General features: G+C 41.8%; 2 protein-coding genes across 5 annotated transcripts in view; one reads left to right on the top strand and one right to left on the bottom strand.

The window, feature by feature from the left end:
• Nucleotides 1-15,496, bottom strand: part of Rrp6 (exosome component Rrp6) — a 260,688-nt gene that overhangs the window by 151,966 nt on the left and 93,226 nt on the right. The gene's annotated exons all lie outside the window — the stretch shown is intronic.
• The window catches only part of Ddr (discoidin domain-containing receptor 2), a 96,489-nt gene that overhangs the window by 62,150 nt on the left and 18,843 nt on the right, over nt 1-15,496 (top strand). For all 4 annotated transcript variants that reach the window (XR_011238424.1, XM_069508638.1, XM_034983373.2 and 1 more), the window contains exons 4-8: nt 4,132-4,363; nt 4,794-4,941; nt 12,336-12,631; nt 13,926-14,133; nt 14,947-15,154. Coding sequence is in view for 3 of the 4 variants with exons in the window: in XM_069508638.1 (XP_069364739.1) it covers nt 4,132-4,363; nt 4,794-4,941; nt 12,336-12,631; nt 13,926-14,133; nt 14,947-15,154 (1,092 nt within the window). In the remaining variant the exon portion in view is untranslated. The remainder of the gene's footprint in view (nt 1-4,131; nt 4,364-4,793; nt 4,942-12,335; nt 12,632-13,925; nt 14,134-14,946; nt 15,155-15,496) is intronic.

The following is a 15,496-nucleotide window of genomic DNA, read 5'->3' as shown; positions in this document are numbered from 1 at the left end:
ACTTTATCGTAAAATGTTCCCGAACTCGAATCACATGTCGAATCCCGATAGTGGAGCTGTACCCCTAGTAAGGTGGAACACTAAGGCGAAGTCAAGTCCGGAGTAAGTTAATCCAGCTTAGCGCTTATCGGCGGGAACTGTAATCGGTCATTGTAGAGGCGAGCTTTCTTTAAGCCTCCCCTTAATTCCGTTCACCGAACACGACAGTTTCAGACTGTCTAGAATGTTATGTAGACCTAGTACGGATTCGGTATCAATTTATATTTGCATGTGAAATTGAAACGACTGTATATCTACATACTCGTAGTATAAAACGATGTCGCTTCCCGCCGCCTGTCCGTCTTTACGGTTAGATCTTTTTAACCACGCAATGGAATTTAATGCGGATTTCGTGAGTAGATAGCGTGATTTAAGAGGAAGGTTTATACGTATAGTATATACCTAGTTTATTTAATAACTGCACTTGCAAACTTTTAAAATGCATGCATCTGTTGACAAACCAATAAAATAAATAAAATAAAATAAAAAATAAAAATAAGTAGGTATTGTTTTGTGTTAATTTGTTGAAATATGACGATAATTGTTCAAGATGTCAGAAGAAATCAAGCCGAGAAGCTTTAATCAAAAACGCTGTCTTATTCTTTTGGAATATACAACAAAATAACCGGTATAGTTAAAGACCTGGAGCCGGAGAACGACATAGATTATTTTATCCCGAAAAATTGAAAAACTTCTCACAGGATTTTCAAAAATCTAATCTTCAAAAAGAAAAATTGTGTTCAATTTTCAAAACAAATCAATTATTAAATACTTTAGTCAACATAACCTCACTTCACGTTGTTTATCAAGATGTCACGTACAAAATACGACAAACAAAGCAGTGGCCACGGTAATAAGGACAAAAAAATATCATTCGTCACGTTTTAATAAAAGCTTAAAGGCATTTAGCTGTCTCGTTCTAACAGTGAGAGTCACATTAGGGCTACTTCTACAGGTATTTGTTCTGAGAACTTAAGGCAGTGGTAGGACCGCCGATGATGAACGAGAAACGAGTAGAACTAGAAACTTAAACGAGTTGGCGATCAGAGGGAAGCTAGTGTGTAGCTTCGATAGGTTTGTCGCCGGGCTATAAGCGAGTGTGCAAGTGCGACGAGCGATTACTCGCGCCATTCGCCTGCGGTCGCTCAGTCCTGTACAAACCTGCGCGCGCGTTACACGTGTTCAAGCAAGCGAGCATCGCTGAACGAATATCGCCGAGCGAGTTTATTTTTGAAAGCTCGTCGCTTAGCGACAAAACTAGTAAAGCGAGGCGTCGCCGGCAGTGTGAACAGTCAGAGAGCAACTTTTGATATATGCAACTCTTTCGTTTACACGGAACGTACATTTATTTTGCGTTTCTTGAGAGAGAAAATCGCCGATAGTTAGTCGTTTTCTCGCCGGCGGTCGGACCACTGCCTTAGGCATGTATGTCAGACCACATTAGGGTTAAGGATGCGTTTCCACTAAAAACCGACTTGTAACTTGTTAGAACACGAGGCATCATTAACTCGCGAGGTTCGTCCCAGAGGCCAGACACGCGCGCTCGCCTAAACACGAATAGGGAAGAATATGGCGGAATATTATATTTTTAAAAATACACACAACATTAAACCGTACATTTTTCCCCTTTGAGGTAAGGTATAATATAATCTTGCTGGAAAATAAATCCAAACGTCTCTTTCGATTTATAAAATAACCCGATATCTCTTCGGATTTATGTGGGATACCTAACAAGTACATAAGATCCACATTTAGCCGTGAGCTTACTATGAGATATTATATCTAAACTAGCTAATGCTCGCCACTTCGACCGCGTGGGCTTCACAAATTTAAAATCCATATTTCACCCCCTTAGGGATTGAATTTTCAAAAATCCTCTCTTAGCGGATGCCTACGTCATAATAGCTATGTGCATGCCAAATTTCAGCTCTATTGTGCGTAGATGTGCTTGCCCGGGCTCGAACTCCCAACCTCCGATTATGAGGCAGACGTCCTAACCAGTAGGCTATCACAGCTTCAATATAAAAATGTGATAGCACAGTTCAGCTATGATTTATATCTAAATATATAAAAGGAAAAGGTGACTGACTGACTGACTGATCTATCAACGCACAGCTCAAACCACTGGACGGATCGGGCTGAAATTTGGCATGCAGATAGTTATTATAACGTCATGCAGATAGCTATTATAACATAAGCTTAGAAAGGATTTTTGAAAATTCATCCCCTAAAATAGGGGTTTTAACTTTGAAATATGTGAAGTCCACGCGGACGAAGTCACGTGCTAGTCTAAATATATAAAAGGAAAAGGTGACTGACTGACTAATCTATCAAGGCACAATTCAAACTACTGGACGGATCGGGCTGAAAGCCATGTAGAATGTAGATAGCTATTATGACGTAGGCATCCGCTAACAAAGGATTTTTGAACATTCAACCCCTAAGGGGGTGAAATAGGGGTTTGAAATTTGTGTAGTCCATGCGAACGAAGTCGCGAGCATGAGCTAGTTATGTACATAAGAAGATTGCGTAAGTAATTATCGTTATACAAATGGTGCGCGCACGGAATAGTATGGAGAATGCCAACAGGGTTTCCGCATTGAATAACTTCGCGAACACTCCTTTGAGCATAGATCTCGGCTGATGCAGTCATTTGCGTGCATGGGATATTAAATAGAATACAGAGCCCTTTCCTGTGGCATATAGAAATCGTAACTAACATTAATTTAACGCGTCTTCATACTAGAACTGGTTTTATCATCGATATAAATGACAAGATATGGTCAAGCGAACAAAATTTTTCACGGTTTTGGAACCAAATAAATCAGCGCCACCCCATAGATACTAATGAACGACCCGTTTGAAATCCAGACGTCACTGAGGTTGCATTGGTGCTAAAGCACTAATGAGTCGGTGCCATTTTGTTTGTTCAATGGCCCTGTCCATACGAAGTAATATATAAGTCAATGGGTTTTATAAACTAAACTACTACGCCGCGACTTCACGTGGCCAACACAAATTTCATTCCCTTAGGGCGTTTGTGCACTCATCCTTATTCGGTTCGTATCTGTATCCGTGGTCGTCATATAAATTACGTACAATCGATTCGTATTTTTTTGACGGATCAGTAAAATCACGGATGAGTGCACAAACGCCCTTAGGAATTGAGTTTTCAACAATCCTTTCTTAGTGGATGTCTACGTTATTTCTTGTTAGATAGTACGGAACCCTTCGTCTACGAGTCCATCTCGTACTTGACTGGTTTTTAATGGACATAATCAATATGTTGGATGAGACCTATATGGCAAAAACCTAATTCGGTTTTACGAATTATGTGCCCTGCTCTGTAAACTGTAAAATTTTCTTCTACAATACTATTTTTTGACGAAGTATTTAATGTGACTAATTTTATCACGACTATGTACACGTTGTTAGGTATATAATAAACATATTGCATGCTGATAGGCAGAATTTGGCTGTACCTTTTCGTTTTTGTAACATCTCCACTGTTTACCCATATTCGCAATAAAGAAATTTGTATTTGCTCATTGCCCCTTCACCTTCACAACCCGTTTAGCTAAGTCCGTTACTCTTCTCACGAAACTCCGCACATAGCTATCTCCATCGCCCGCTGAGTGACTCTGAGCTTTCTTATGAGGCCCATAGTTAGCGGCCATGTCTCGGATCCATATGTCATCACTGGCAAGTGGCAACACGCACTGTTCGAAGACTTTGGCCAACATTATAACTTAATCATCATCTTCATGACCCATCGCCAGCTTCCTACAAAGCACAGATTTCCTCTCAGAGAGAGAGAGGAGTTTTGGCTATAGTCTACCACGCTAGTAAGTGCTGATTGACAGACTTCACACACCTTTGAGAACATTATGGAGAACTCTCAGGCATGCAGGTTTCCTCACGATTTTTTACTTCACCGATTAAGCAAGTGTTATTTAATTACTTAAAACGCACATAACTCCGATACGTAATGCGTGCCTGGGATCGAAACCCCGACCTCCGATTAGGAGGCGGACGGCCTTACTACTAGGCTATCTCTGCTATAACTTAATATAAAAACTTTATTGTCAACAGATTGAACCAAGAAATTAAAGGTGGTGCGTGGTGCCCTAAGTCCCAGATCACTACAGAGTCGACGGAATGGCTGGAGATCAACCTTCACTCGGTTCACGTGATCACGGCTACAGGCACCCAGGGGAGGTTCGGCAACGGCCAAGGGGTGGAGTACACGGAAGCCTACGTCATAGAGTACTGGAGGCCGAAGCTGGGCAAGTGGGTGCGGTACAGAGGCGCTGATGGGCAAGAGGTAAGAATAGGGTACAAGTCCGAATTTCATCTTTGTGGCCAAAGTCAACCTCAGCTGCGTCTTGGTTTGTTTAATCAGTACCCTTATTATAAATGCGAAAGTGTGTTTGTTTGCTATTTTGTTGGTTTGTCCTTCAATCACGTCGCGCAGCGGATTGACGTGATTTTTTGCATGTGTTTAAATAAAAGCCTGGAGAGTGACATAGGCTACTTTTTTTTTAGAAAATCGAAGAGTTCTCACCGGATTTGTAAAAACCTAATTCCACGCGAACAAAGTCACGACCATCAGCTAGTTACAATAGAAAGTGTGGCGTTTAAAACGCCTGTCAAGATGGAAAGGTGATGGTCGGAGTAAAGTGAATTACCCTCACTAATGGAGTGTCCCTTGCTGGACTTAGAGTGCATCAAACTCAAGTGGGATTTTCTTACAGATCCTGACTGGCAACACCAACACGTATTTGGAGAAGAAGAATCACCTGGAGCCGCCGATATGGGCGTCGAAGATTCGCTTCATACCGTACAGCTCGCACCGGCGGACTATATGCATGAGAGTGGAACTCTACGGCTGTTTCTGGAGTGGTAACTTACTAAATCACTATTAGTACTTACTATTATATATTCTGTGCTATTAGTACTTTATTCTTCGGCGAAGATGTTTTTTCGAAAAAGAGTACGTACATATAAGGCAGTGGTCCGACCGACGGTGAAAAATCGACTTTCTCTCTCAAAAAACGCAAAATAAATGTGCCTACATTCCGTGTAAACGAAAGAGATGCATATATCAAAAGTTGCGTCTGAGTGTTCACACTGCCGGCGACGACTCGCTTTACTAGCTTTGTCGCTGAGCGACGAGCTTTCAAAAGTAATCTCGCTCAGCGATATTCGTTCAGCGATGCTCGCTTGCTTGAACACGTGTAACGCGCGCGCAGGTTTGCACAGGACTGAGCGACCACGGGCGAATGGCGCGAGTAATCGCTCGTCGCACTTGCACACTCGCTTATAGCCCGGCGACAAAACTATCGAAGCTACACACTCGCTTCCCGCTGATCGCCAACTCGTTTAAGTTTCTAGTTCTACTCGTTTCTCGTTCATCGTTGGGGGTCGGACCACTGCCTTAGTTATGTTTATTAAGACTAATATTCCACATCTAAGCGTAAAGTTTGTGTTAGGATGGGTACGACAATAGCGCAATGGGGAGGGGGGTTAAAACTGGCGACCTTTTGGATTTTAGTCCGCTCGTTTGACCGTTGAGCTATTGAGGCTTTAGTAAGTAATTCCTAGGAATTTCAGCCAGCTGGTAGAGTCTGCCTGGAGATGATGCCTGCGACGTGCGTCCGCGTAAATTTTGGATTTTTAAAAATCCAGTTCCAACTTTTTCCAGGATAAAAAGTAGCCTATGTCCGTCCCCGGGATACAAATGGTCTCTGTACCAAACTTTGTCAAGATAGGTCGTGAAAAGTTAACAGATTAACAGACACACTTTCGCATCACTTGATAAACAAGTTGATGATGATGCCCACGATTTCGTCCGCGTGGATTTAGGTTTTTCCAAAATCTCGCGGGAACTCTACGATTTTCCAGGATAAAAAGGGGATGCAAGCTATCTCTGTACCAAATTTCGTTAAAATCGGTTGAACGGATGGGTCGTGAAAAGCTAGCAGACAGGCAGACAGACACACTTTCGCATTTATAATATTAGTAGGTATATGGAAGTATGGATTTATTGGTTTGTTGGTTTATTCTTCAATCACACTGCAACAGAGCAACGGATTGACCTGATTTTTACGGGGTTTTAGTTGGAGACCTGGAGAGTGACATAGGCTACTTTTATACCGGAAAATCCGTGGTTCCCACTGGATTTTTCGAAGTAAATCCATATAGCATGGGATATGAAATAACTAGCAAACCAAGCTAGCCTTTTGGAAAGCAGCTAATACCTAGAACGTGGTATCGGGCGGTCTAGATCGGCACATGCGAGGCATTATACGGGAAAACATTGCAAATTGTTCTTTTAATCATACGTCTGCTTCTTTCAACACATTTTTAGGGTTCCTTTCATGCCACGATATGCAAAACTGAAACCCTTCTCTCTAAGTCTCTTTAAATTGAGCGTGAGAGCATGCTATTGCGATTAACATTTACGGGCGGGACATACTCAAGAGCGAGATGTGTGATGTGTAAACAACGCGAATGAACGTTTGGTATAGTCCGCACCAGTTAAATAGTCTTGAAGTAAATCGCAAGACGCGTCGCAATATATTTTTTTAAGCGTCAGTGGAACTCGCGATGCGAGGGAGCGGATCACACCAGCCACTTCGCCGCGCCGTACCCCGCGTTCGCATTTGCATTAGTGTGAGTGCTACATCCGTACACAGTACACGAGCGCGTGGAACAATCACTGTGCGAGCGCGCATTTTTTAACTGCCGGAAACTATATTATTAGTAGTTATCAGTGTTATTTGCAAATTTAAGTAATATTTCTTATCAATCTAAAGACATATGAAATTTCAGAACGAAAAGCTTAGCCTAAAGTCAGTAGGTATTGCCTTTGCTCAGTATTTAATTTTTAAAAAAGATGGTTGCTTTGGAATATTCAAATATGTGAAGTAAAAGAAGAAAGAAAGAATTTATTAGTGGCAGATCAAAATGCTAGAATCCAGATATGTAATATGGATTATTAAAAAAAAAGAAACGCTGTTGAAGAACCTTTTTGGGAATGTTGGTGGGAGAAGGAAGAAAAAAACATGGCGGGAGACGATGGACACCGTAAAAAGGGTTGAGTGAAAAAGTACTGTAGGCAATGGAAAAAAGAATATAAGTGTCATATCGAATTAATGCAGGTATTTAATTAGTATTTGAAGTTTTATATAGGTATTTATTACAGATTTTACGTTACCATAGCGTAATATTTGACAAATCGTCGATTCAGGATCCAACCAAAAGTTCCCTCACTCTAGTTCACTCTGTCTATGTTGTCTGTGCCGCTGCGCGTTGTATAAGTCCCGCAAATGGCTATTGCGCTGAAACCATGTCTCATTAACATCGAAATGACGTCAATTTGACGTCAGCCGAAAATAAAAATATACCATCAGCTCGAAACTTCAGTCTAGTGCTGACGTCATTAAAATGGCGGCCACGAGCATTAGCAATATGCGGGACTTATATTATAGTCTTCACTTTTTAAAATACAGTTGTATGACCTTTGCCTATCTGAAGTTTTGTAATATCTTTGTACGGAACACTCGTTGAGTGATTTCTGCTCACTCATAGCCCGTTTTTTTGTGAGTTTTTCCCGCCGTTTCGGAGTCGGTCCTAAACAACAGTTTGTTGACGAACGGACGTCACGAAAGACCCATAATAGCATTCCATAGATTGCAATCGCTTGCTGGTAGTGCTTACGTTACCAATTACCTGTTACATTTGAAGTTAATTCCGTTTTTGTACTCTAGGCTATTTTATTCAGTAATGCAAAATTATGGTATTGTTCAAGGAATACGAGGATGCATATCTAGGGATGTGTGTAAAACCCAAGAATAGGATTTCTTCATTTTCACTACGTAAGAGCGGGGGCACACGATGCGTTGCGGCGCCGCACCGCAAAGATTTCACCGTATCAGCGGGCACACAAGCGGTGCGGCGCCGCAACGTTGTTATGTCGCAGTGGCGCCGTATAGCAGCGTTGGACGGTCTGTTAATAAAGGTTCGTACGCACCTGAGCGGCGCGGCGCGGCGCTTCAGTCCGACTGCAGAACGCGTCACCTCAGGCCGCTCGACGGTGCCTACCGCACTACAACTTCAGTACGCGGCACCTCGCGTCACTTGCGCGTCACTTTTATACCCGTTCGCATACGAGCGCGAAGCGCCGTGCCGCGCCGCTGGGTATGTCGCACTAGCGTCACTGCATTGCGCGTCGCTTCGCTGCGCTTCAAAATATTCTCTCCAGCCGTGCCGCGTGGCAACGCGCGGTGAAGCGCTGTGCAGCGCCGCTCTAGTGCGATATGCGCCATACAAAATGATAGAAATGATATTTTGAAGCTCTGTGCCGCGACGTGCAGCTCGCTGAAGCGCCGCGCCGCGCCGCTCAGGTGCGTACGAACCTTAAAAATAACTGAGCGGTGCCGCTCCGACGTCGCAACGCATTCACCCCTCCCCGCCTCGTCTCGGTGGTTGCAAGTCCGGAGCACATCGCGTGACATGCCACAGATATTTCTATGTAATGCTCTGTACGCACCTGAGCTGCGCTGCGCGTCGCTTCAGTCCGACTGCAGAAAGCGTCACTTCAGGCCGCTCACGGTACCTACCGCACTACTACTGCAGTACACGGCAGCTCGCGTCACTTGCGCGTCACTTCTATACCCGATGGCGTACGGACAACAACGTCGCAACGCGCGGTGAAGCGCTGTGCAGCGCCGCTCTAGTGCGATATGCGCCATACAAAATGATAGAAATAATATTTTGACGCTCCGCTGCCGCGACGTGCAGTGAAGCGCATCGCAGTTTAGGTGCGTACAGACCTTTAGACGACGACGCGACGCCGCGACACCGCTCAGGCGCCGCACCGCCGCCGCCGCAACGCATCGTGTGTCCCCGCTCTTACGCCTGCGACTACGTCCATGTTGATTTAGGATTTTAAAGTCCCGTAGGGTCTCTTTAATTTTCAATTAATTAATTAATTTTAATTCCACGCAGATGAAGTTGCGGGCATCAGCTAGTTTGTAGCATAATGATGTATCGGTGATAATTAATTTCGTAAACTTAAAACTACGAGGGTTCCAAACGCGCCCAGATCTGAGTAGAGCCCACAACACACACACGTCAGTTTTCTTCACAAATTGCAGTTGCGAATAAGACTATGAATATCATAACCCAGTAGGTACTCACTGTGAGGTGCATTAAACACAGACAGTGATGTACGGGTGAGTCGCACAGAACCTACATTCCAGTACATCTTAGTGGCCTGAGAGCTAGCGCGTGACAGACCTTCCTTATTTTATAAAAGCTGAAAGTTTCTCTGCGTATTTTTGCCAACACTGGCAGGAACGTTTGTTTGAATCATGGTGGCTTTGGGAGATTACAGGTAATCAAGGTGTAAAAAAATCCTACGTCAAAGTATAAAGTCTAATTGTTTAATATTTTCTTCGGCGTAGTATTAAAAATCACGTCATGCATTGCCAGACACTTAGTATGGTGGCAACCCCCTGCCAGACACCTTTAAAGTTTAATAAATTATTGACAAGTTCCTCTTCGTGTTGGGGACAATACGCTGAAAAACTAACAGTTTTTATAAAATAACTAGCTTATGCTTGCGAGTTCGTCCGCGTGGAATACACAAATTTCGAACCCTATTTCAGCCCCTTAGGGATTGAATTTTCCAAAATCCTTTCTTAGCGGATGCCTACGTCATAATAGCTATCTGCATGCCAAATCACAACCCGAGCCGTCCAGTAGTTTGAGCTGTGGCTGTGCGTTGATAGATCAGTCTGTCAGTTAGCCAGTGAGTCAGTAAGTCAGCCAGTTTCTCACCTTTTCCTTTTAAATATTTAGATAATCTCAGAAGGTCTGGTACGCGCTGGCTCTCTCTCTATAGTGGCGTGTGTGCAATACGCTAGAGATTTTAATGCAATTTGCATCCTTTATTTGTTCTATAACATACCTTCTTCCAACCAAATAAATCGTGGCGCTGATTTATTTGGTTCCCAAACCGTGAAAAATTTTGTTCGCTTGGGCATATCTTGTCATTTATATCGATGGTGATGCCTGTGTTGCTTTATATAGATCCATCATTTTATCTTTCATTCAAATTTTTCACACCAAATCCATTTAGATCCATCACATATTCTTTTAAAAAAAGATTTTCCCATTTTTACGTTCGATTGAGAGTTTTGCCACTCGAATAGATGAAGCTATCTACATTATATAATGCGTAAAACATGACGCGCCGTTTTAATTTTTTATATCAAATGTCATGTCAAAAGTACGCTTTTAGTACTTACTTTAAGGGTGAACCGTAATTTTGACGTGACTCATAGGGTTAAAATGACGCGTGAAAAGTAATTTTGTATGGACTATACCTCTTGGTTTTTGCAATATCTCGCAATAAAGAATATTTTTTTATAAATGTGGCTTGTTCTTGTTGGCCGAAAAACCAAATAGTTCCCAATGCTTTTTAAAAACTCCAAGTTATAAAAATCGTGCACAATATTTCTCACCCGATTGCCATCTCATCCTGTCACGGACTATGCATATCCTGCATAGTAAACAACACAGTGTGTATGAATCGTGAAAACCGTTGTCAAAATAGCTTTCATTTCATCCCGTGATATGATTGTGAGAGGGATTATTGGCCTTTGGTCGCCATATTGACGTTCATTGGCGCCCAATTTGGGTATTTAGCCGCAGGTATCGCGGGCGGGATTAATTTACTCAATATCTCCCCAGGGAGTCTACCAAACGACACACTCGTAATACTCGTACTCGTCATTATAAAATTTAGTACTCTATAGTTCAAAAGTTCTAATAATATAAAAATGCACAAAAAATCGTTATCAAGATGAATAATAATTTTAAAAAAATGGTATTGATGATGAAAAAAAAAGAAAAAATTAAACAAAATTAAAAAACCAAAAAACTTAAAAAAAATATATATATACCTGTATATTCGTATTCCGTAGCGTGTCGTAACAACATATTAAACTTGTGTAGAAATTATGTGGACCCTTTAAACAATAGTCGAAAACGCAATAAAAACTGTCGGTTCAAGAATACCTAAGGGCCAAATCTCAGAGGTGTGAGTCAACATGTTTTGTATTCTACACCCGTATCGCACCTGCGGCTTACGAAATCATTCTCTAAAGTCACTATTATGAATATACTCGTAATAATATAGCTCGATACTTGTACTGATTCTGAACGAAACTAAATTTTGGAGTGTTCTCATCTCTTTGATCAATAATAATAGCACAGTTCACAGACAGTTGGGGAACTTCTAACAAAACGTGGCCCTTTGGCTTCTACACGGCATCGTACCCGAACGCTAAATTGCTTAGCGGCACGTCTTTGTCAGTAGGGTGGTGGTAGTAGCCACGGCCGAAGCCTCCCACCAGATCAGACCAGAAATTTATAAATTATAAAATTCCAAACTTTTCAGGAATTGAACCCGTGACCTCCCACTAATAAGACCACAGTGCTTGCCACTGCGCCAGGGAGGTCATCAAAAGTCTAGCCTAGCCTAGCCCTAAAGTAGCCCTATTTTTCTTTGATTTTACGTCACCATAACCTAATATTTCACATATCATCGATTTTATGTACCTACGAGGCGCGAACGAGGCACGGATTCAAAACGTCACGAACATTAATTAATAGATGATTTATGCTAACACGTGGCGGGCGCGAGCCGTATACTACATACGAGGCGCGGACGAGGCACGGATTCAAAACGTCACGAACATTAATTAATAGATGATTTATGCTAACACGTGGCGGCCGCGAGCCGTATACTACATACGAGGCGCGGACGAGGCACGGATTCAAAATGTCATTATGCTAACACGTGGAGGGCGCGGACGAGGCACGGATTCAAAATGTCATTATGCTAACACGTGGAGGGCGCGGACGAGGCACGGATTCAAATCATCAAGAACATTTTATACGAAGCAGTTTATGCTTCACCGTGTGGCGTCCGTGCACGGACACGGCACGGTGAAGCATGAATCCCATAAGATCATATTGTTAGCGTTCCCTCACTCTAGTTCACTCTGCCAATAGTTTGATGGTTATTCTCGTATTACTAGAACATTCAATAAAAAGTCTCACAACCATTGACTTATTTATATATTACTTCGTATGTACAGGGCTATTGAACAAACAAAATGGCGCCGACCCAGTGACGTCTGGATTTCAAACGGCTCGTTCATTAGTATCTAAGAGGTATCTTGTACTTTATATCGATGCTCACAACTTTTTTCTCTTTGCAGTCGGCATAGTCTCCTACTCGATGCCAAAAGGGGACAAACGAAGCAACGGCGTAGAGTTAACCGACATGATATACGACGGCCAATGGGGCGAAGAGCTGAGGAACGGACTGGGACAGTTAGTGGACGGCCAGTTCGGAGGCGACGAGATTCGCGAGGCGGCGAAGACCTCCGCCTGGGTCGGATGGAGGAACGACTCGAGGCCCAACCCGCCGGTCCTCATATTCGAGTTCGACAAAGTTCGCGAGTTCAGCGCCGTGCATTTGTTCTGCAATAACAAGTTCATGAGGGACGTCCAGGTAAGTCGAGAAAGAACCGGTTAGACAATTAGTTAGATAGTTAGTTTGCGACTTCGTCTGTGTGGACTACACAAATTTCAAATTTACCCTATTTCACCCCCTTAGGGGTAGAATTTTCAAAAATCCTTAACTACGTCTTAATAGCTATCTGCATGCCAAATTTCAGCCCGATCCGTCCAGTAGTTTGAGCTGTGCGTTGATAGATCAGTCAGTCAGTTTTATCCTTTTATATATTTAGACATACTAACTAATAACGATTAATAGCTCAATGTAATAATAATTTTACAATGTCAGCCACGTTTCTAAAGTTACCCGTTGTCAATGTACAATGTATTATTTTGTCTGTGCAATTTTGAAATCAATTATCTGTGGCTCAAATGTCAAGTGGATAAAGTCAATGTCAAATTTCAAACTAACTGTCATCTAACGGCGCATTTTGCAGTGTCTTCAAAAAGTTTCAAAACTTTAAAATAATATGAAAAATGAGGATAAATAAGAATAATAGACTTAACTTCGTTTGTGAGCGTGAGTGTAGTTTCATAGTTTAACTGTTTATATATCAGTTACCCAACTTTTATTTGATGAATTACAGTTTTAATGCCATACCGTTCAGACCCAAATTGACGAACACAACATTAGTGCACTTCTCACGCTGTTCACAGTTTTATATCAATTAAATTTCATAAGTAGAATTTCCATCTTAGTTTAACATTAACCGCCAAAAATGTAAACTTCCTGGAACTTCTTATTATTATTAATAGACTAAGCAGCTTTCGCTGATGCGTCTATATCAGAAGTGCTTCGAGTTTTCCAAATGTTTGTCCAATCTATTCTTGAACTGGTTAACAGAACTTGACATATCCACATCCTTAGGCAATTTATTCCATATGTGAACAACTCTGTTGGGCAGAAAGTGTTTTATTGGATTTGACGATGGCAATTGATATTGTAGCTTCATATCATGTCCCCTAAATCTAGGATTGCTCCTTCTCGGAAACATGCTCTCAAAATTTGGGACATTATGATAATTATTTATTGTAAGAATTGATATGAAATTGTATTTATTATCTGCGGATTGGCAGACTTCACACCTTTGAGAACTCTCAGACCAGGTTTCCTCACGATGTTTTCCCTCCTTTCCGAAAAGTTGGAGGTGCGTGCCTGGGATCGAACCCCTGACCTCCGATTAAGAGATAGACGTCCTAACCACTAAGCTATCACAGCTTTTTACAACTTTAACAGAAACAAGCAATGGGAATTTCAGGTGTTTTAAAATAATTTTTTTTGTTGTTAGGTTTTCTCCGAAGCGATAATAACATTCTCAATCGGCGGTCGCCATTTTCAAGACGAGCCTATTAGGTACACTACGGTAGAAGACAACATCTTCGAAAGCTCGCGTAACGTCAGCATTAAGCTACACCATAGGATCGGGAAGTGGGTTCGCATCGAACTTCACTTCTTGGCTCGTTGGATCCTTGTGAGCGAAGTTGTCTTCGATTCTGGTGAGTTTGAACTTAAATATTAATTCATCATCGTCATCATTATCGTGATCAACCCTTCAATGGCTCACTACAGAGCACGGGTCTCCTCTTAGAGTGAGAAGGGTTTTGGCCATATTCTACCAGGCTGGCCATATGCAGATTGGTAGACTTCACATACCTTCAAGAACATTATGGAGAATTCTCAGGCATGCAGGTTTCCTCTGGATGTTTTCCTTCACCGTTAAAGCAAGTATATTTAATTAATTAAAATGCACATAAATGACTCCCCGACATCGACCTCCTGACCTCCTAACTACTATGTCAAATATTATTAAAAACTCGAAGAATTATTGAAGAAGAAGTTACCTTTATTAAGAACTAGCTGATGCCCTCGTGGAGTCCACGTATTTCAAACCCTTATTTTAATCCCTTAAACTCGGGTCAATGCCCTGCCTACGACGCGGCATTGACTCCGAATGGCCTACTTACGCAACGTTCATTGACCTTTAACGTCAGTCAAATGTTTTATTTATTATATCGTTAACTTTTACAAATATGTAGGAATTTTTTTCGCGTTCGTTTTTTAGTGTTATATCAGCAGTGGCGTGCAGCTCATAGAAGCATAAACGCACTGCTTACCCTCATTATAATAAATCAATGCCTAATTTTCAGTATAAACTGCCGTAAAATAAGTTCATACCTAAATGCATTCCCTGGCTTAAACTCCTGTGCACGCCACTGTATATCAGTAATCATCAGTAGTATCACCTGTCTTCGTTTCTGCTAGCGTTCTGGTTACACCTGTATAGACAATGCATACTTTTTTCTTTTCAGACGTAGCGCAAGGCAACTACACACCTGAGAGCCTAAAACCATCCATCGGCAAGGACAAAGCGAAGATACAAAGTAGCAAAGATTTGCCAATATCCACAGCACATCAGGAAGATCCATTGTACATGGCCATAGTTGTGGGGGTTCTAACAGCTCTTGTCATTCTTCTGGCGGTCGCAGTCTTCCTCATAATACATAGGCATAGACATAGGTTAGACTGATTTTTATCTTATATTTTCACTGATACATATCAGTTATATGTTTTTAGATTGGTATGAGCTATGCCTCTTATCGACCTAACTAGGAATTAGATATAGGTTTTTTAAATTTTTTTAAATTTAAAAATCTTGTGGGAACTTTTTGATTTTCCATAACAAAAAGTCTCCGTCCCCGGGATGTAAGCTAACTCTGTACTAAATTTCATCAAAATCGGTGAAACTGTTGGGCCGTGAAAAGGTAGCAGACAAACACTTTCGCGTTTATAATATAAGCACAGTATAAGGAGACACAGTAGTCCGATGCCTTTGATCTCGCAGTAAATTACCTTTCAATA

Source organism: Maniola hyperantus, chromosome Z (assembly GCF_902806685.2).
Source record: "Maniola hyperantus chromosome Z, iAphHyp1.2, whole genome shotgun sequence".
Classification (NCBI taxonomy): domain Eukaryota; kingdom Metazoa; phylum Arthropoda; class Insecta; order Lepidoptera; family Nymphalidae; genus Maniola; species Maniola hyperantus.
This window is presented reverse-complemented; position numbering and strand designations above follow the sequence as displayed.